The following is a 20,402-nucleotide window of genomic DNA, read 5'->3' as shown; positions in this document are numbered from 1 at the left end:
TGTATTTGTAATATACGTGATATCACATTTTATAAACAATTGAAGTTGAAAAAAAAAAATTCCCCAAAACATTCCCCCAAAAAAATTAATAAATAAATTGGAAAATTTTTCAAAAACAATACCCTTAGGACATACCGACGGGAGAGATATGTGCATACCAGAAGTTTGGTACGATTTCACAAAAGTTTGAGAAAGTAGTTCAGTGACAGGACAACACAGGACAGATGCTGCACAGATATATGTATGTATGTATATATATATATATATATATATATATATATATATATATATATATATATATATATATATATATATATATATATATATATATATATACAGTAATACCCCGGCCTACGCCATTTATTGGTTCCATAAGCCGTGACGTAACTCGGTTTTTGACGTAAACCGGCCGTAATGTCTTTAAAATGCCTTAAAATGAAGACAAACACCGTAAAACTAGAGTAAATAACTGGAGGAGGCTGCGGCTTCGCCCTGAATCTTTGCCGCTCCCCGTCGGGAGTCCCTCCGTTGTTTTCTATCAGTCGGGTCTTCTCCTCGAACGGGGTGACCGGCACAGACGTGTCGACCGTGAGCTGGCTTGTGTGCCGAGTGGCCCGCTTCACCACGGCGTGCTTTACCCAACGTGTCCGAGCAGTTTCACCGGTGGTCGTGTCATGTCGTCTGTGACGAACGAACGGGCTCAGGGTTCCGTGAACCTGGCCACCCCGGGGATCGACGCTCGCCTCCGAGTCGTAGGCGTGCCCGTCTTTCCTCGAGCGGCCGAAGTTGCTTGCTTCTTTATTTTTGGACGATGCGATATATGCAGAAATGACGACGTACAGGCAGGCATTTGCAAATCCATGCACATGTGCACATGCACACGTCGATCGGTTCGTCGTACATACATACGACGTCGTACGTACATACATATATACATACATACATACATATATACACATACATATGCCTGGTGTTGGCTTAGCGGTTATGGTGCTGGCTTGGGATCCTAGGATCCTGGGTTCGAATCCCGTTCGATCGCTAAATTAACACCAGGGTGGTTGACTCAGCCTGTCATCCTTCCGAGGTCGGCAAATTGAGTACCAGCTTGCTGGGATGAATGATCCCGGTGTGTACCCCGGTTTAGAATAGGTACACCGTATCCCTGCGCATCGTAAGAGGCGACCAAGGGTTGCCGTCAAGAAGGGCATCCGGCCATAAAAACATTGCCTCAAGCAGGGAACCATGATTATCATGGGGCCCGCAAGGCTAACCCCCGCTCTAGCGGGGAAATTGGCCTTAAAACGATCATTCATTCATTCATTCATATATATATATATATATCTCGTTTGACAAAAACCCAAAACAGCACATCACCCAACGAACACCATCCCTACTGTGAAGCATGGTGGTTGCAGCATCATGTTATGGGGATGTTGTTTCTCCTCAGCAGGGACTGGGGCACTTGTCAGGATAGAAGGGAAAATGGATGGAGCAAAATGCAGACAAATCCGAGAGGAAACCTGCTACCCTCTGCAAGAAAGCTGAAATTGGGACGGAAGTTCACCTTTCAGCATGACAACGACCCAAAGCATACAGCTAAAGCTGCACTGGAGTGGCTAAGGAACAAAATGATAAATGTCATTGTTTGGCCCAGGAAGAGCCCTGACCTAAATCCAATTGAAAGTTTGTGGCATGACTTGAAGATTGCTGTCCATCAACGCTCCCCACGCAACTTGACTGAGCTTTAACAGTTTTGTGCAGAAGAATAGGCAAATATTGCCCAATCAAGGTGTGCAAAGTTGGTTGGAACCTATCCCAACAAACTCAGCAGCTGTAATTGCTGTCAAAGGTGCTTCCACCAAGTATTAACTCAGTGGGGTATTCTTCCACCACCAATGTATGCTTCCACCACCAATCCAACCAAGATATTCTACTTTTGTATTTTGATTAATTTTCTGAAGTTTGTTGAATTTGTTTTTCACTTGGAAGTTGTGGGTTGCGATGTGTAAATAAAGGTGGAAAAAGTCTGATTGAATGCAATTTAATTCCAGGCTATGAGGCAATAAAAGGTGAAAATTTCGAAAGGGTGTGTAGACTTTCTATCGGCACTGTGTATGTATGTATATAAATATATATATATATATATAAGTATACAGACAACCCTCGTTAATCCAGACGACTTTGTTCCCAGCACCCGATGTCGGATTAGCGAGATTGTCGGTGAAACGATTTTGTGGATTAGAGGGATAAAATGAATGATGGAAATCTGTTCCTGGATGTTTTGGTTGGATAGCGAGATTTCCGGATTAAACGGGGTTGGATTAAGAAGGGTTGACTGTAAAGCCCTCTCAGCTTCAGAAATAGTCATCCAGACTGGTATCTGAGTTGTGATTTGTTTGGTTCACTGCCATCCCTCTGGTTTGGGGGCATGTTTGCTGCTTGTTGTCTAACTCTCACTAATACATCACTCACTTTGTGTGCTGTATACTGCAGAGTTAAAGCACATTTAAATGTTACCGAAAACATGGTGCATGCCATTTATAATGGCAATAACATGGACAACACAAGGAATTGTTATCCACATCTACCAGTTTCACCGGAGGGGCCTATAGGTTTGCTCTCTTTGCTATAGGTCTTTCTGTCCATCTGTCCGTCCAACCTGTTGTTTTCTAAAGTTTTTCTCCTTACCTCTTTAACATCTTCAACTGAAACATGGTATGTAGCTTTATTGCAAGTTATAGAACACGTTTGAGTTTCGGGGGTTTTTTGCCAATTTCCCACTGAGTTTTTTGGATTTGGAAAATATCACATATTATGCATGGGTCAGTTTTCCAGAACTTTCCCCTTACCCTACAACATTTAAACCTGAATCTTGGTACATCGCTTTATTTTAAGTTGCAGCACAAGTTCGAGTTTCTGGACATTTCATCAAATATCATGCCTCCGCCAACGAAGTCGCCAGATGAATTATGTTTTCAGGTTGTCTCTCTGGCGTGATAGGTTTTCGTTACCGCAATAACTTGAGAACGGCTGAAGTCAAACATGGTGCATGTATGTATAATGAGTTAAGATGAACTGATTCGATTTTGGGTTTACGAGGTCAAAGGCCAAAGGTCAGAGATCAGTCATGTTTAGGTAAAAATGCTTTTACTGCGATAACTTGTGAACCAGTGATGGGAATCTGACCCAAGTTGGTGCAAGTATGTATTATGATGCAAAAAAAAAAACCCCACCTTTAGAGGCCATTTTCCCCGCAAGCGGGGGTTGGCCTTTTTCGGGGACCGTGGTTGTTGTTGTTTTTTGGTCCCCTTTTTGAAGCAATGTTTTACGGCCGGATGCCCTTCCTGCCGCCAACCCTTTTTGTCGCCTTTTACGACAAACAGGGAATTACCAGTGAACTGGTACTCAATTTGCCGACCTCGGAAGGATGACAGGCTGAGTCAACCCCCCTGGTGTTAATTCAGCGATCGACCGGGATACGAACCCAGGATCCTAGGATCCTAAGCTGGCACCCTAGCCGCTGCAAAGATGAACTTATTTGATTTTGTGGTGAAGAGGTCAAAGGTCTAAGTCTGTGATAGGTCTAAAACTTGACAATGGCTGAAGGGATCTAATTCAAACTTTGTACAGATATGTATAATGATGTAAAGATTAACTGATTAGATTTTGGGTTCAAGAGGTCAAAGGCCAAATGTGAGATGTCCCAACAACAACAACAACAACAACATGCATTTTAAAGGCCATTTTCCCTGCTAGAGCGGGGGTTAGTCTTGCGGTCCCCATGACAATCTTCTCCATTTTGCCCTATTTTCTGCATATCTCCTTGTTAACCCCCTTGCCCGCATTTCTTCTTCCACCATCTTTAGCCAAGTCTTTCTCGGTCTTCCCCGTCTTCTACTTCCTTCTACATTCATTTCCATCACTCTTCTCAACCAGTCACTTTTATCCTTCCTCAACACATGACCAAACCATCTCAACCTGTTCCTCTTCACAGCATCAATCACAGGCTCTATTCCCATCTTCTTTCGCAATTCATCATTTGTCTTCCTCTCTCTCAACGATACTCCGCACATCCGTCGAACCATTCGCATTTCCACCCTTTCCAACCTTTGTTGCTGCTCTACGTTCATTACCCATGTCTCGCTCCCATAAATCATAACACTTCTCACACATGCAGCATACACCTTTCCCTTCAGCTTCAACGACACTCCCCTCATCATCAGCACGCCACTCAATTCCAGAAACTTCTTCCATGCACATCTCACTCGAGCAACCGTTGCCGAGTCTGATCCACCTTCTCCATTCAGCATGTCTCCGAGGTAGCAAAATGTTTTCACACCTTCCAGCTTCACGCCGTCTCCAAGATCCAACTCAACATTTCCTCCATCTGCAGCTCCCTCTGTGCACACCTTACATTTGAATGTAGCTGCCACACTGGTTAATGACCCTCTCAGACTACTACATTTTTGATGAACCCACTCAGCGCACATTGTACACTGAATGGAGTTCACTCCGACACCCTTCCTACACACAGCACAGGGCCACTTCCCAGTTCTTTCCACCTCACCACATGCTTTACCACATCACCTTCGTCTTTCCGATATTCACCTTCAGACCTTTTGTCTCCATACATTCCTTCCACGTGTTCATCTTTTCCTTCAGTCCATCCATACTTTCCGCAATCAACACCAGATAATCTGCATACAACAACTCCCACGGTAAACCCTCCTTTACGTTCTGAGCCAGCACCTCCATCACAGCTACAAATAGTAGTGGACTTAGTACCGACCCCTGATGCACTCCCACCTTCACCTCAAACTCACCACTGTTCCCGTCCTTCATCCTTACAGCTGTGCGCGCTCTTTTGTACATTGCCATCACTACTCTGATCAACCATTCCTCCACTCCTAACTTCCTCAATGCCCATGTCAATACTTTGCGTGGAACCCGATCGAATGCTTCCTCCAGATCAACAAACCCAAGAAACAACTTCTTCCTCTTCTCCATGTACTTCTCCTGCAACTGCCTCACAATGAAAAGCGTGTCTGTCGTTCCTCTTCCTGGCATGAATCCAAACTGCATTTCGTCGATCTTCACTTTCTTCCTTATCCTCCTCTCCAACACCCTTTCCAATACCTTCATTCCATGCTCCAATAACTTTATCGCTCGGTACAAACCACACTCCAGAGGGTCACCTTTCCCCTTGTATAGAGGGACGAGGGTACTCAGTTCTCAATCCACTGGAATGCGGCCTTCTTTCACCACCAGATTACAGATCTCTGTCATTCTCTTCACACCCCAACTTCCTGCTGCCTTCAACATATCTCCCACAACTCCCGTCGGCCCTCCCGCTTTTCTACCCTTCATTGCTTTTATCGCTTCCTCAACTTCCTTCTCAGTTATCTTCTCTGCCGGTCCTAAAACTGGGTTACTCTCTATGTTGCCATCCCATTCATTCTCTGTATTCAACAGCATTTCCATATATCTTTTCCATCTTCCTTTAATTCCATCTGGGTCGACAACGATTTGTCCCACTTCATCCTTCAAGCAACTCACCCCCATCACATCACACCTCTCTTTCGCTATCTGCTTTGCAATCCTGAATACTGCTTTCTGACCCTCTTTCGAATCCAAGCGTCCTCAGAACATTTTCCTACATGCCTCCTGGGCCTTTGCTACCTCTTTCTTTGCAGTCTTCCTGGCTGCCTTATAACTTTCATGCTCTGCTGTTTCTGCTCCCGTACCCTTCGCCTTCTGCCACTCCTTGAACTTCTTCCTCTTCTCGTCAATCCTCTTTCCAACTTCATCATCCCACCACCATGTTTCCGAGTGCCTCGGTGGTCCTTTTGTCCATCCACATACCTCACCAACGGCTCCCAACAGACTAGCTTTCATTGACATCCAACCACTTTCAAGCTCAACCACATCATCCTCGACCCTACTCAGCCTCTCTTTTAATGCCTCCCTTACTGTCACCTCTTTCAACCTCCACACCTTCATTCTCGGTTGGTACTTCACCCGCCGAGCTCTCCTCGCACCTTTCACCCTTACGTCGCAGACAACCAAGTGGTGCTGTGAAACAGCCTCCTCCCCCGGGATCACCTTTGTGTCCCGGAGGTGCCCCCTATCTCGCCTACGCACCATCAGGTAGTCGACGGTTGTCGTCGACCCACCTGACGTGTATGTAACAAGCTTATTATCCTCTTTCTGGAACTGAGTATTACAAATCAACAAATCAGCTCCATCAGCAAACTCCAAAATCCTTTCACCTTCTCCATTTCTCACACCATATCCGTAACCCCCATGAACTCCGTCAAAACCATCCATACTCCTTCCCACATGTCCATTTAGGTCTCCTCCTACCACAACAACTTCCTCATCTTTCACGTTTTCCATCAGCTTCTCTATCGCACACCAGAACTTGTCCTTCTCTTCATCGCTTCGACCAACCTGCAGAGCATATCCCGAGATGACGTTCACCAAGAGCTTTCCAATCATCATTTTCACCATCATCAACCTATCACTCACTCTAGTCACACTCACCACACTGTCTACAAACTCCTCAGAAAACAGGACACCAACACCATTCACGCCCTCCAGGCACCCTTGCCACACAAACTTGTATTTCTGTCCCTGCCTACCCTTCACCATTCTCACACCACTTCCCTTCCATCTCGTCTCTTGCACACAACATATGTCCACTCTTCTTCTGACCAATACTTCCACCACTTCTCCTGATCTCCCTGTCATTGTCCCAAACCTCAGAAACCGATCTCCACTTCGGGCTGTACCCTGCCCACATGTAGTTGTAATTGTCATGGTTCTCTTTTTGAGGCAATGTTTTTATGGCCGGATGCCCTTCCTGACGCCAACCCTCTTAGTCGCCTCTTACGACACGCAGGGATACGGCGTACCTATTCTTATCCAGGGTACACACTGGGAAACTTTTAAAACATGGAATTCTGGGGGGGGGGGGGGGGGGGGGGCGGCGTCAGCATCATTGCTGCAGTTTAAACATATTTAAATAAATATTTAATCAAAACCATGAAAAACAATCTGGGAAAAGTCTCTAAGTGAGAACGTAGATTTGAGAAAGCAGGAGCAGAGGTGAAAGAAAAACGAGATATAGGGGGCGGGGCACAAGTCGAGACGAGGAGGCCGCACGAGACACCAGGCCGCACGAGGCGCACGATGCGCGAACAAAGAAACGACTAATTACACACAAATTTGCAGCAACTACAAAACCAAAACCAAATAGAAACACACAATAACACATACACAACAAATTACGCAGCGGAAATTTGACAAAGAAACTAACAGGAAAACAATGTGAGATGTCCCGTCAGGTAAAAATTCTGTTACCAAGCTAACATGTGAACCAGTCATGGGATTTTCACCAAACTTGGTATAATTATATATTACTCAAAGATAAACTGATTCGATTTTGCAGTCAAGAGGTCAAAGATCAGAGGTCATATTAAGTTACAATTATTTCGTTTCCGTGATAACTGAAGAACGTCCGAATGGATCTTCGTCAAACTTGGTGCAGATATGTATAATGAGGTAAGGATTAACTGATTAGATTTTGTGGGCATGAGGTCAAAGGTCAGAGGTCATGTTAAGTAAAAATTATGTTGCCATGCCAACTTGTGGAAGAAGTGATGGGATTTTGAACAAATTTGGTGTAAGTATATGTGATGCAAAGATGAACTGATTAGATTTTGAAGTCAAGAGGTCAAAGGTCAGAGGTCATGTTTAGTAAAATTTATGTTGGCACGACAACTTGTGAACAAGTAATGGGATTTTGAACAAATTTGGTATCGGTATATATGATGCAAAGATTAACTGATTGGATTATGGAATCAACAGATCAAAGGTCAGAGGTCACATCAGGTTAAAATGTGATAACTTGTGAACAGCTGAAGGGATTTAAATCAAACGTGGTGCATGTATGTATAATGATGTAAACATGAACTGATTAAAATTTGGGGTTAAGAGGTCAAAGGCCAGAGGTCATGTTAAGTAAAAAAAATATGTTGCCGTGCCAACTTGTGAACAAGTGATGAGATTTTGAACAAACTTGTAATATTTATATATGATGCAAAGATTAACTGATTGGATTGTGGCATCAACAGGTCAGAGGTCAGAGGTCATGTCAGGTAAAAATGTGATACTTGAGAACAGCTGAATGGATTTAAATCAAACTTGGTACAAATATGTATAATGATGTAAAATGTGGATGGAGGCATATCGGTCGACCCCGTGACGTTGAAGAGTGTCGTTCTAGTTAAAGTGTTATGGCTTTACTACGCAAAATATTGGGACCTGTAGGGGACCTGTATCAGAAAGAAATTGTTCCTCTTATCAGTGCTTGTCTTGGGAGGTTTCATAATGTTGCCATGCCATGTTCTTTTCAGATGTGTCCCTTTCAAGAAGCTGTCTGCAGTCCCTGAAGTAGCAATTCCACCTTCGGTTATTGCTTCAATCCAGCCAGAACCTTCCACATAATCTCCGAGGGCATTCCATATGACCAATTATTGGTGTAAGCCCCCAGCATATCAACATTTATCGCCTCCTAAAGTGTCTGGCCATGTCCACTGAATATATTTGGATCATGTCATATCAGTACTGAATGTCCAATCATGTCATATCCGGAATCTGTCTTCGATTGAGAAATTCAGTAACTTGCTTTATGACACTCGTGGTGTGTTCGATGTATGACACTCGTATATGACACTTGCAGGTGAATCTGATTTCTCATATGTTACTGGACGAAGTACTGTCAGGGCAGGTGAGGCAATCATATTGGGTTGGAGACTGTCATGGAATGCAGCCCATGATAACGCCTGTCCATTTTATAACCGCTCTATCAAATGCCAGGAATTCTTGCAGTCATACATCCTCTTTCTCTTTACCCTCGGTGAGGCTGTCAGAGAATTCCTGAAATTTTATTTTAGGCACAGAGGTTATTGTTGGGAGATAGAGCTACAGCAGGTACAGTAGAGTATGAATCTGGAAAGTGTGATTTTGTCGACAATGTCTGTGATAAACAATTGGAGCTCCCTGATGGCTTCAGGATTCTCTGTTGTTGTTGTTGTTGTTGTTGTTGATCGAACTAGAGTTATGCCCATCCGATGGAAAGATGACTGTGCAGATGTAGAGGATGGATTATAGTATATGTTGTACATGGCACCAACAACAGTTGTGCGCTTCCACATCAAAAAAGTCTAACTTTTCCAGCTGGATAACTCTATTGTAGGATATTGAAATTCCCAGTTTGTTGAGCTGTTTAGTCCGTAGTTTATTTATTTTCCATGAGTGGATGTTGAAACCGAGTTAGATTGGTCAACCAAGCTTGAGTCCACAATGCCATTTATTGAGTCCAGCCCGATTAGTATATCATCAACACAAGAATCTTAGGACAAGTCAACATCGATTTGTTGTGGATGTGAGTGGATGTTAAAACCAAATTAGACTGGTCAACCAAGCTTGAGTCCACAATGTAATTTATTGAGTCAGGTCCGGTTAGTCTCATCGATACAAGTATCTCGAGACAACTTGACATTGATTTGTTCTGCCAGTTTGGTGGGAAGCACCCTGAAAGCCTGAATGCTTCTTTCGGATTATTTTAACAATGTTGCCCATCTGAAAGGTTTCAGATTTGTAATCCCAAACCAAAAGAGCATCATTTAATACCTTGTGCATGCCTTCTGGGGACAGAAGCACAACATTTATGCCATCTGACTGCCATTGGATTCCACACATCTAAAAATATTCAAGAAACTCATTTTTCATGTAGGTTTTGTGGGTGTTTTTTTTTTTTTTTTGTATACTGAATCGAGGCTCGTGAAAGAGCTAACATTTATTTCACAAACAAACCAACCAACCAGACAAACAAAATATATAAAAAGAGGGAGCGGAAGACAAGATGGGGAGAGAAGGGGAAGCACACAAACATTACATTTGAGAGCAGGGAGATGTGTGGGAGGGAGAGAGCTTGGGGGGAGGAGGCGTGGGAAAGGGGGGGGGGGGGTTCGGAGAAGTATAAAACACAAGGACACCAAGGACTTCCAGGACAGAAGTTGGTATTTCACAAAAGTGGATTTGGGGTGAAATTAGCGGGGGTAGAAAAGATCAAAGTTTTGGATGGGGGAAGATAGAGATTTTTTTTTTTTTTTTTTTTTTTTTTTTTTTTGTATACAAGATCGAGGCTCGTGAAAGAGCGAACATTAATCACACAGAAAGACAAACAGACACATAAAACAAATAACATCGGGAGCGGTAGACAAGATGGGGAGAGAGGGGGAAGGACACAAACACAACATTTGAGAGCAGGGACCGAGAGACATGGAGACATCGAGAGATCTGTGGGAGGGAGAGGGCTTTGGGGCGGGGGCATGGGAAGGGGGGGGGGTGGGAGAGGTATAAAACATATGGACACTGCCAGGACTTCCAGGAAAGAAGTTGGAATTTCAAACAAGGTGGATCTGGGGTGAATTAGTGGGGGTAGAAAAGATCAAGGTTTTGGATGGGGGAAGATAAGAGATGGTGGTGAACAGCTGTTTTAAAGACCTGTAGGGATGAGTGGGATTGAAGAGAGTGAGGGAGTTTGTTCCAGAGGCGGGAGAAAAGAGGAATGAAGGAGTGAAGGTGAGCAGAGAGTCTTGATTTTGGCAGTTTAACCATAAGAGGGTTGCAGGCAGATCTTGTGTGACCTGTAGGAATATTTGGGGGACAGAGCCCAGAGAGAGCTGGGGGGGGGGGGGCAAGGCCAGAGAGGAGTCGGTAGAAGAGGGAAAGACCACCAACCTGCCTGCGGTGAGTGAGTGAAGCCCTTGGAGTTAGCTTCGTCGCGGGGGATTCCAATGGTTCTGAACGCTTTGGTTTCAACAGCGTGAAGACGAGCTAGGTGTGAGGCAGGAGCACCAGCCCAGAGGGGAGAGCAGTATTCCATTGAGCTGCGGATGACAGCCTTGTATGTGGTGAGGAGCTCAGTTGTGCCAAGGAAGGACTTCGCACGACGGAGGATGCCCAGTCGGCGACTGGCTTTGGAGGCCAGATTTGAAATGTGGTTTTCCCAGGAAAGATCATGGCAGATAGTGAGACCCAAAAGATTGAGTGACAGAACTTCTTGGAGAGGATTATTCAGAAAGTGGATGGGAGGGTTGTACAGTCGGTCTTTTCGGAGAGACATCGTAAGAGTGAGATTTGTCAGGATTGAAAGACATGTTCCACTTGTTTGCCCAGTCTGTGATTTTGTCCAGGTCTGCAGAGAGTGAGGAGGCTGCAGACTGCCGATCTGAGGGATGAGGAATGGAGCGACAGAGAGTAGAGTCATCAGCAAAGAGATAGAGAGGATTTTCAAGAGAGTCAGAGAGATCATTGATGAAGACCAGAAAAAGCACAGGGCCCAGAACACTGCCTTGGGGAACTCCAGCCTGAACAGGAAGAAGAGATGAGAGAAACCCATTCAGGGCCACACGTTGACTACGACTAGAGAGGAAGTCCGCCAGCCATGCGTGGAGATTTCCATGGATACCAAAGGGGGAGAGTTTGGTGAGCAGAGCGGGGTGCCAGACCGTATCGAAGGCACGTGATATGTCAAGGGAGACAGCTCTAATTTCCTGTTTGGCATTGAGGACCTTCATCCATTGTTGAGAAAGCAGAAGCAGCATGTCCAGAGTAGAGTGACCAGGCCTGAAACCAAATTGATGATCAGAGATCAAGCCATTGGAGAAGAGGAAAGATTTCATATCTGAAGCAATGATGGATTCCATGACTTTGCTGATAATTGGGAGAAGGCTGATTGGTCTGTAGTTGCTAGGATCTGTTGTTTCACCTTTTTTGTGCAAAGCGGTGATGTTGGCTGATTTCCAAGCAGATGGCAGATGACCTTGAGCAAAAGAGAGTGTGAAGAGAACAGAGAGAGGGAGTGAAAGAGCGGAAGAACAGGATTTTAGGACCCGTGGGCTGATGCTGTCAGGTCCAGTTGCAGAATCAGAGTCGAGGGTTGACAGAAACTTTTCCACCTTGTCAGGAGGAAAGGACACAGTCCAGGAGCAGCTGGGTACGACTGGGTACGGTGGGTACAGAGAGGGATGGGTTTGGGACACAAGATTTAGAGGCAAACACAGAGTTGAGGCATTCAGCTTTTTCACGTGCAGAGTCAGCCGTTAAGCCGTTTGAGGTGAGGGAGGGGATGGAGGGGGAACAAACACCAGAAACAGATTTGACCAGACGCCACCAGGATTTGGAAGAGGGAGACAGATAAGAGAGTTCGGTCCTGCGAACGGAGAGATATTGTTTCCTGGCTCTCCTGAGGGTGGACACACACTTGTTTCGGGCTTTGTGAAAGGAAATGAGATTTCCTTCCGTTGGATTTGCTTTCCAGGAGACGAAAGCAAGTTGTTTCTGGGCAACAGCCTCACCACAAATTCCGTGTACCATGGACGGGAGGAAGGGTATGACAACTGAAGACGAGATGGGATAAATTTTTGCATGAGAGAGAGCAATTTACTTTGGAAGAATTCCCAGGATGAGTTGATGTCAGAGGCGGTAGAGATGGGAGACCAGTCCAGATGATTGATGGCTGCTTGAAGACCGTGCCAGTTGGCCTGAGTGAAATGCCAGACTCGTCGACCCTGAAGAGGCTCTCTGAGAATGGTCAGAGAGATGTCCACTTTAACAAGCACATGATCAGATGAGCCGATTGGAGCAGAAGAAGAGCAGCAGACATTTTCAGGGAAGATCGTCATAACCAAGTCCAGCAGAGAAGTTGCTCCGTTGACTGAGATCCGGGTCGGGAAATTGACAGGTCGAAAGTCGAAGAACGAAATAAGAACAACGAATGAACGAATTGGAGCAGAGAAGGAAATATTTTTTGGGTTTTTTTTTTTCCTGAGTTGAGATTTTAAACAAGGAAGTATGGGGGTGAAAGACTGGGCCAAAAAACAGGGAACGAAAGTAATTGCAGCGCAATCGACGAACCACTGAGAGAAAAACAAGGCCCCAAGGTTGGACACCCTACTAGGCCTCAGAATACGCGACACAAATTAACCAACGATTTTGTATGCAGGTACGAAAAATCAACACCGAGAATCTTACCAAAGACACACCACAAGTACACACACCGAAAGACAGATACAGCCACGACAAAAACACAACTGTGAAAAAATTACTTGACTTCGAAAGCGTGAGCGCATGGACAGCCTCGAAAGAAACGTGACCTCCAATCTTGCGTGACCTCCAAGTTTCCACATATTTTACAACTTCGGGAAAACTTCCGGCCTTAGCAATTTTCTCATTTGTCTTTGATGACTTTGAGATGCTTATTTTCTCTCAGATAGCTTCAGTATCGGTTGCTGTGCTTAATCAATTCAAGTAGTATTCGGCCTCTATGGCCACAAGATCACCACAGAATTTTTGGCCATTAGCTCTGTCTAACATATTGTTGCGGATCTCGAGCTCGTCGACGTACTGAGGGGGAGTTAAGCCCTGCTCCCCCTCGAGCTCCGAGTCCACGAGGCCGCCACCCACACTACACTCGTGGGGGACGGATTGCTGAGCAATTCCAGCCGCCGAGCCCACAGCTACGCGTGGAAGGGTTAACGGTCACGACCCGAGTACCTTCGACACACGCAGCCGTGAGAATGGGGACTGAACCTCGCACGAGTCATGCTGGTCTTGAACGCCAGAGCGGTTTGTGCGTCGCGTATCTCGTGCCGTTAATCACTATTGAACCCGCGGTTTTAATTCGTGCAATGCTCAGCCAATGGTGAAAGGACGATGACGGCTCGGTTGGAAACAAACCACAGGATTTATTCACAAATGTACAGTATTCATAGAAAAGGGACACAGCGAAGAATCTTAACGGCCTTACTTACGTACCCAGACAAGGGCCCTCAGACTCGTTTGGGGAAGGGGAGGAAGAGGGGAATGCGCCCAAAGCGCGGCCGCTCTTGCAGTTTGGCGGATACCCCCAACGATCGCTCCAACCCCAGGACACTACAGCCGGGGATGTTCGCACGTAGCAGGAATCCGAGGAGCGTATCTCAAGATCAGCAAGGCAGAGCGCGTATGCAGGGAGTCCAGGCAGAGAGAGCGACGGGGCAGAGAGAGAGCGTTCAGAGTCCCGGGTCAGAGAATCCAGAGATAGAGAGCGGGGGTCCGGGCCGGGTTTTATAGCCCCCCCCCGGAGCCCCACTCGAATGTTCCACGGGCCTCCATTGGCCGCCTGGGGTCACGTGTCGTGACAGCCCCTTATTGGTGACCCTTGGCCACTCCCTTCAGCTCCCATTGACTGCTTGCTGCTCTCCGGCCACTCCCTCCAGCTCCTCCCTCGGGCCTGCAAGACTTGTCCTAGGCCCATGACACGGCACTTCAGGCTGCAATGAGGCCTACCATTACTCCACCTGCCTCAACGCATACTAACAATGGGAAGGAGACTAGACCACATTTAATAAGAAATAACTAACTAAATGAGGCTACATGTTGTGGTGTAACTAACTATTGGGGGGGGGGGGGGGGGGGGTTTGCCTTTATTTACAAAACCGCAACACGACCCCCCTCTCCGACCAGACTCGTCCCGAGTCGACCTCAGTCGGAACGACCGATAGAGTCTGGTATTCAATTTTACTTTTCCCATTAGTGTGACACATAGATGTAATCCCTCTAACATTTACTCTAACCCATGTGTGCGACATTATTTACTCTAGATATGTCCCTCCTAATGCGTTGAGCAGCTAATCTAACAGACTCACACCCACAACTGTTCGTGCATTTCCGGAATTTTGAACTAAACACATAGCCGGTGGGCAACATTCTTATATTTACAACACAGAACTTAACCTTTATTTACAACACTACAACCCAGGATCTGCACTTGAGGAAAGAAATGGAGGAGGAAAACGAAGGCACTTGCTGCTTGTTATCATCTTCTTGTGGTGTGCGGGCTAACAAAAACCGGCTGGCCCTGACCGGCATACAGGCCATTTGAAGATCAGGGCCATCTAAATCTTCTCAAATTGCACACATGGATCATTCTTTATTCAAGAGCAGGGCCACTCGACACGTGGTCCAAATGCGTGGCGTCAGTGCCACTTGACAGGTGATCCATGTGTGTGTGTGCCAGTGCCACCCAACAGGTGGTCCATAGGTGCAAGATGAATTGGCAGCAAGATGCTGCCACAGGTCGGCCTCCAAATGGTCCTGGGGCGGGGAGGAAAACGAGGCGCAACAAGCACAAGGAAAAGCAAACAGTGGCATACGAAAAACAAGGTGACCAGGCACCACCATACCCGGTGTGGTGAGAGGAACACGGCAGAGTGAGCGGCGCAAGCTCGTCCCTAGTCATACGTACCCTCCACCGTTGGCTACACTACCCTAGCCCCCTTGTATTTAGAATTCGTCTCTACGTCTTGTCTCCCATATCCCCCTCGAATGCCAAATTCGTCCGCAAATCCCTCCCAGGTTCTCCCAGGAAGGAAGGGATGGAACAAAACAATGTTTCACTCATGTCGTGATGCATCTCACTTTCCAAACAGCTTACAGAGCCTCTCGGTGTGAAGTTCGTCCTCCGAGGTGAATGGTTGTGGATGGTGCGAAGGGGTCTCACATCCTAACTACACCAATAACATTACTTTTTTTAAACTCCCCGGGTGTACCCTGCCAGTAGGCCTCTTTAAACTATGTGGTTCTAAGAACCCGAATTCCCATTGCCCACACTGTTGTGCCCTCCTGAATTTGGGTCTCACCCAACAAATTTTCTCCCTGTGCCCTCGCACAATTTCGGGGCTGGGTCGTGTGGCTCTACCAGCAGGTCTACCTACCTGCGCTCCTCCGTCACTGGAGCCACCTCCCGAGCTTGCCTGCTCCTCACAACTAATCTACCTGGGGAAGGCCCTCCCTGGCGCTTACCCCCTCGATGCCCACCTTGGCATTGGGCAACCCGGGTCCTTCCCTTGGATCCTCGGGCCCCACTCACACGCTAAACTAACCGGCTCCCAGAGCCTACATGCGGCCTTACCTGGCCGACAAGCTACCAGTGACGGGGTGCCTCAATAACCATACTCACCAATTAAACCACACGCCCAGCCATTCCACCGTCTCCTGCACCTCACAAAACACTACTTTCTACCATCAGCACCACAGGTGTCAATATCCATGCAATTTACCTGAACCCTCTAACTAGCTTTAAACTACCCACCCGGGCTTTCGTGAATGGGTTCCACTTCCCCCCATTCAATCCTTCGCACCATGCATTCCACACAATTTATTCGCACACCTCAACACAATTCACACTTACACACAGCATCACCTATCTAACTAATTTCCCCTACAACTCGTGCTTCCCTCGTCGTCCCTTTAAACTATGCACACCCTTTTCTTTAACAACCACCTAAACTCTCTACGTCCCCTCTACAGTTCATGTCACTACTTAAATCCTGTCCCTAAGGTCGCTCTAAATCCCTATCATTATCCTACCCCTCCCTCGGCTAGCTTCGGTGCCCCATGGAGGCAACCATTGCTGGCCCCTCCATGGGCCTAACACTGCCATCCCCCTAAACTAATGCTCATGGGCCCCCCCATGTGAGGAATTGTCACACTACCATTCCCCCACGTGGGGTACACTACTCCCCGCAGTCCTCTAAACTACGAGCCCCTCCATGTGGAAGAACTTTGTCGCGGCTCGGCCTTTAAGGGCCGAGTGAACCATGTGGGTGGTTGGTCGCCTGTATGGGTTATCCGTCCGGCATCGACAATCCGAGGGGGGTGGAATTGATGGGCATAGGTGCCGGGCTCCATCCCTGCGCGTGGCCCTTTGGTCCCACGCACAATGACCCCAACCAGCCACGGTCAGAGCACCTCACCCGGTAAGGTGTGTGGCTCCGAAAATCCAAATCTCCCCTCAAAACCTGCCGATCGCCCCTTGCCGCGGTACGGCGCCAACAATACTCTGCGGGTGCCGGAGGCACGAATCGTGCACGCCGGTCCTTGCGAGACCGACGCAGCACCGATTCCCTCCGGTCCCCACGGCACACAACTCACTGGGGGCTCGCGTATGCTACTCGTCCCGCTAAGCGCTACCCCGGTCGGCATCGATGCTTGGGCCGCGTCATCACAACCCGCTACCCACTCCATACTCGCACACCCAGGCGCACACACACCTTTCACACACTCTGTTATCACACACCCCGGTGTGCCCTCTCGCTCCACACACTCCGGTGTGCCCTCTCGCTCCACACACTCCGGTGTGCCCTCTCGCTCCACACACTCCGGTGTGCACTCTCGCTCCACACACACCGGTGTGCACTCTTGCCCCCCCACCCTCCGGTGCGCACACTTCCTCCACACACTCCGGTGTGCCCTCTCGCTCCACACACTCCGGTGTGCCCTCTCGCTCCACACACTCCGGTGTGCACTCTCGCCCCACACACTCCAGTACGCACTCTCTCTCCACACACTCCGGTACGCACTCCCTCTCTCCACACACTCCGGTACGCACTCTCTCTCCACGCACTCCATGTCAGTCTCACCCCTCACAATGGGCCCTTCATGACCGCCCGGGTCTATCCCGACCCCCAAGCTCGCCGAGTACCCGTTCGCACCAAACACATTCCCGCAATTATAACTCACCTCGGGGCTCTCCTTCCCCCACTTCTCTGCCAGCACCTGCAAACTTCCCATTTGGTCAGCAAGCATGACATCACGGTGCGAACACAAACTTTGTACATACTCCTTAACTTCCTCCCTCAGTTCACTCCCTGTCTCTCCTCGTCTCTTTTTAATTTCAATTATTTCTTCTTTTTCCAAAGTTACCTCCTCCAGCTTCTGTTGGTGTGTGTGTTTCACCTCTATTTCCCGTCGCGCCCCTACTATTTCCTGCTGCGCCCCCAAAATTTTCTCTTCTAACTCGACCTTCGTCGGTTTCTCTACATGCTGCGTCACTACTCCCATAGCCCCAGTCAGTTTGGCCGTGCTCTGCTTCAACCCCCTCTCCACGCGCTCCTCGTACCGCTTCACCTCGTCGCGTACCACTGCTATCTCCCTGCTCATCTGACGCCCAATTTCCTCCCCCATGGTGTCCATCCGATTAGCCATCTCCTTCATGTTGCAGTTTGTTTCCTCCCTCTGGGTATCCATCCGATTATTCAATTCACCCATATATGCCCTGAGTTGCGCCATAAATGGGCCCATATCCATCGGCACCGCTGCCTCGGCCTCCGCTGCCATGTGCGAGGTGCCGCCATTTTCTCCCCCTCCTGCTGCACCCTCATCAACTTTCCCTTCCAACAATTCTTCCTGCTGGTCCTGGGTCATTAATTCGTCGACATTTTCTATTCCCACCGGCACCTGGTCGTCTTGGCCAGCCATTGCACGAACTCAATTTTTTTTTGTTTTTAAACTAAATTTCGTACACGCTCGTAATTTTGAGTACATGAAGCACACTCCAGGTCCAAATATTCCACTCCCGACACCAATTTTGTTGCGGATCTCGAGCTCGTCGACGTACTGAGGGGGGTTAAGCCCTGCTCCCCCTCGAGCTCTGAGTCCACGAGGCCGCCACCCACACTACATCGTGGGGGACGGATTGCTAAGCAATTCCAGCCGCCGAGCCCACAGCTACGCGTGGAAGGGTTAACGGTCACGACCCGAGTACCTTCGACACACGCAGCTGTGAGAATGGGGACTGAACCTCGCATGAGTCACGCTGGTCTTGCACGCTCGAGCGGTTTGTGCGTCGCGTAACTCGTGCCGTTAATCACTGTTGAACCCGATCGAGCGGTTTTAATTCGTGCAATGCTCGGCCAATGGTGAAGGGACAATGACGGCCACGTTGGAAACAAACCACAGGATTTATTCACAAATGTACAGTATTCATAGAAAAGGGACACAGCGAAGAATCTTAACGGCCTTACTTACGTACCCAGACAAGGGCCCTCAGACTCGTTCGGGGAAGGGGAGGAAGAGGGGAATGCGCCCAAAGCGCGGCCGCTCATGCAGTTTGCCCGTACGGGCTCGTTTGGCGGATACCCCCAAGGATCGCTCCAACCCCAGGACACTACAGCCGGGGATGTTCGCGGCAGGGGCGTTGACCACGGTCGTGCACGTAGCAGGAATCCGTGGAGCGTATCTCAAAGTCAGCGAGGCAGAGCGCGTATGCAGGGAGTCCAGGCAGAGAGAGCGACGGGGCAGAGAGAGCGTTCAGAGTCCCGGGCCAGAGAATCCAGAGAGAGAGAGAGAGCGGGGGTCCGGGCCAGGTTTTATAGCCCCCCCGGAGCCCCACTCGAATGTTCCACGGGCCTACATTGGCCGCCTTGGGTCACGTGTCATGACAGCCCCTTATTGGTCACCCTTGGCCACTCCCTTCAGCTCCCATTGACTGCTCGCTGCTCTCCGGCCACGCCCTCCAGCTCCTCCTTCGGGCCTGCAAGACTTGTCCTAGGCCCATGACACGGCACTTCAGGCTGCAATGAGGCCTACCATTACTCTACCTGCCTCAACGCATACTAACACTGGGAAGGAGACTATACTTCACATTTAATAATAAATAGCTAACTAAGCGAGGCTACATGTTGTGGTCACGGAATGCCGGGACAAAGAAAAGCGCGACTATAATTAAAGTCCTAAATGGAGCATGGAGTGCTCCCTCACCAAACTTAGAAACACAGACGAAGGGAAGGATAACCTGGAAAATAAAAACGTGTGGTTATTTGCATTTAGCTCAATCGGCTTGAACCTCGTCAGGGTCTGCGAACTGGTCCGGGGCGCTGGTAGCGTTGCGTGCGTGTTGGCGCGAAACAGGCCTCACTTGGCCTCGATGAAGGCCTCCCGAGCGTTCGTCCATGCGTCGTTTCTGCCCGGCAAAACTGCAGCTCTCCGTCTGCGGCTCTTCCTTCTCACCTCAGACGAACAGGGGAACAAGGATACGATGCCAGCCCACAACCGCTTCCGCCAGAACCGAGGTCCAGAACGTCAAGAGGGGGAAGAATCGTCAGCGTTCAACCGTCTTTCACCAGAGTCCGATTCCAAGGGGGTAAGATGTTGGTCAGCACGTTCTTTTATCGGCCGGCTCGTGACGTCATCTGTGACTCTCCCCCAATCAGCCCACAGGCCACCACTGCATGCTCAGCTCTACAACAGTCAGCGCGCCGCTTCTTGCTCGCCCTTCTTTCACCAATCAGTGAGTGCCTTCTTGCTCCGCCCTGGCCAATCAGCGAGTCCCTTCTTACCCCGGCCTTCATGTTGGTCAACTCCCGCCCAATCACTGTCCAGGGCGTGGCTCTCGGCCTGCCCAAGCGATGTGTGCCTGCCAGGCGGGATTGTTAGCCATCGTGCTTGATGCCTGGCTTCAGGTTGGTTTTTATTATTAAGTGTGGTTTAATGGGCACTTTCTCACTAGT

General features: G+C 48.3%; 1 protein-coding gene across 3 annotated transcripts in view; it reads left to right on the top strand.

Moving 5' to 3' along the window:
- Positions 1 to 20,402, top strand: part of LOC137421782 (protein argonaute-1) — an 88,673-nt gene that overhangs the window by 49,635 nt on the left and 18,636 nt on the right. Inside the window, exon 16 of one of the 3 annotated variants that reach the window (XM_068108178.2) lies at positions 8,418 to 9,083. The exons of the other annotated variants lie outside the window; for them this stretch is intronic. Coding sequence (XP_067964279.1) covers positions 8,418 to 8,453 — 36 coding nt within the window. The 3' untranslated portion in view covers positions 8,454 to 9,083. Of the gene's footprint in view, positions 1 to 8,417; positions 9,084 to 20,402 lie in introns of those variants that run through there. 3 annotated transcript variants of the gene reach the window in all.

This window comes from Myxine glutinosa, chromosome 2 (genome assembly GCF_964187855.1).
Source record: "Myxine glutinosa chromosome 2, kmMyxGlut1.1, whole genome shotgun sequence".
Taxonomy (NCBI): Eukaryota; Metazoa; Chordata; class Myxini; order Myxiniformes; family Myxinidae; genus Myxine; species Myxine glutinosa.
Note: the sequence above shows the minus strand (reverse complement) of the source record. Positions and strands in the feature narration are given on the sequence as shown.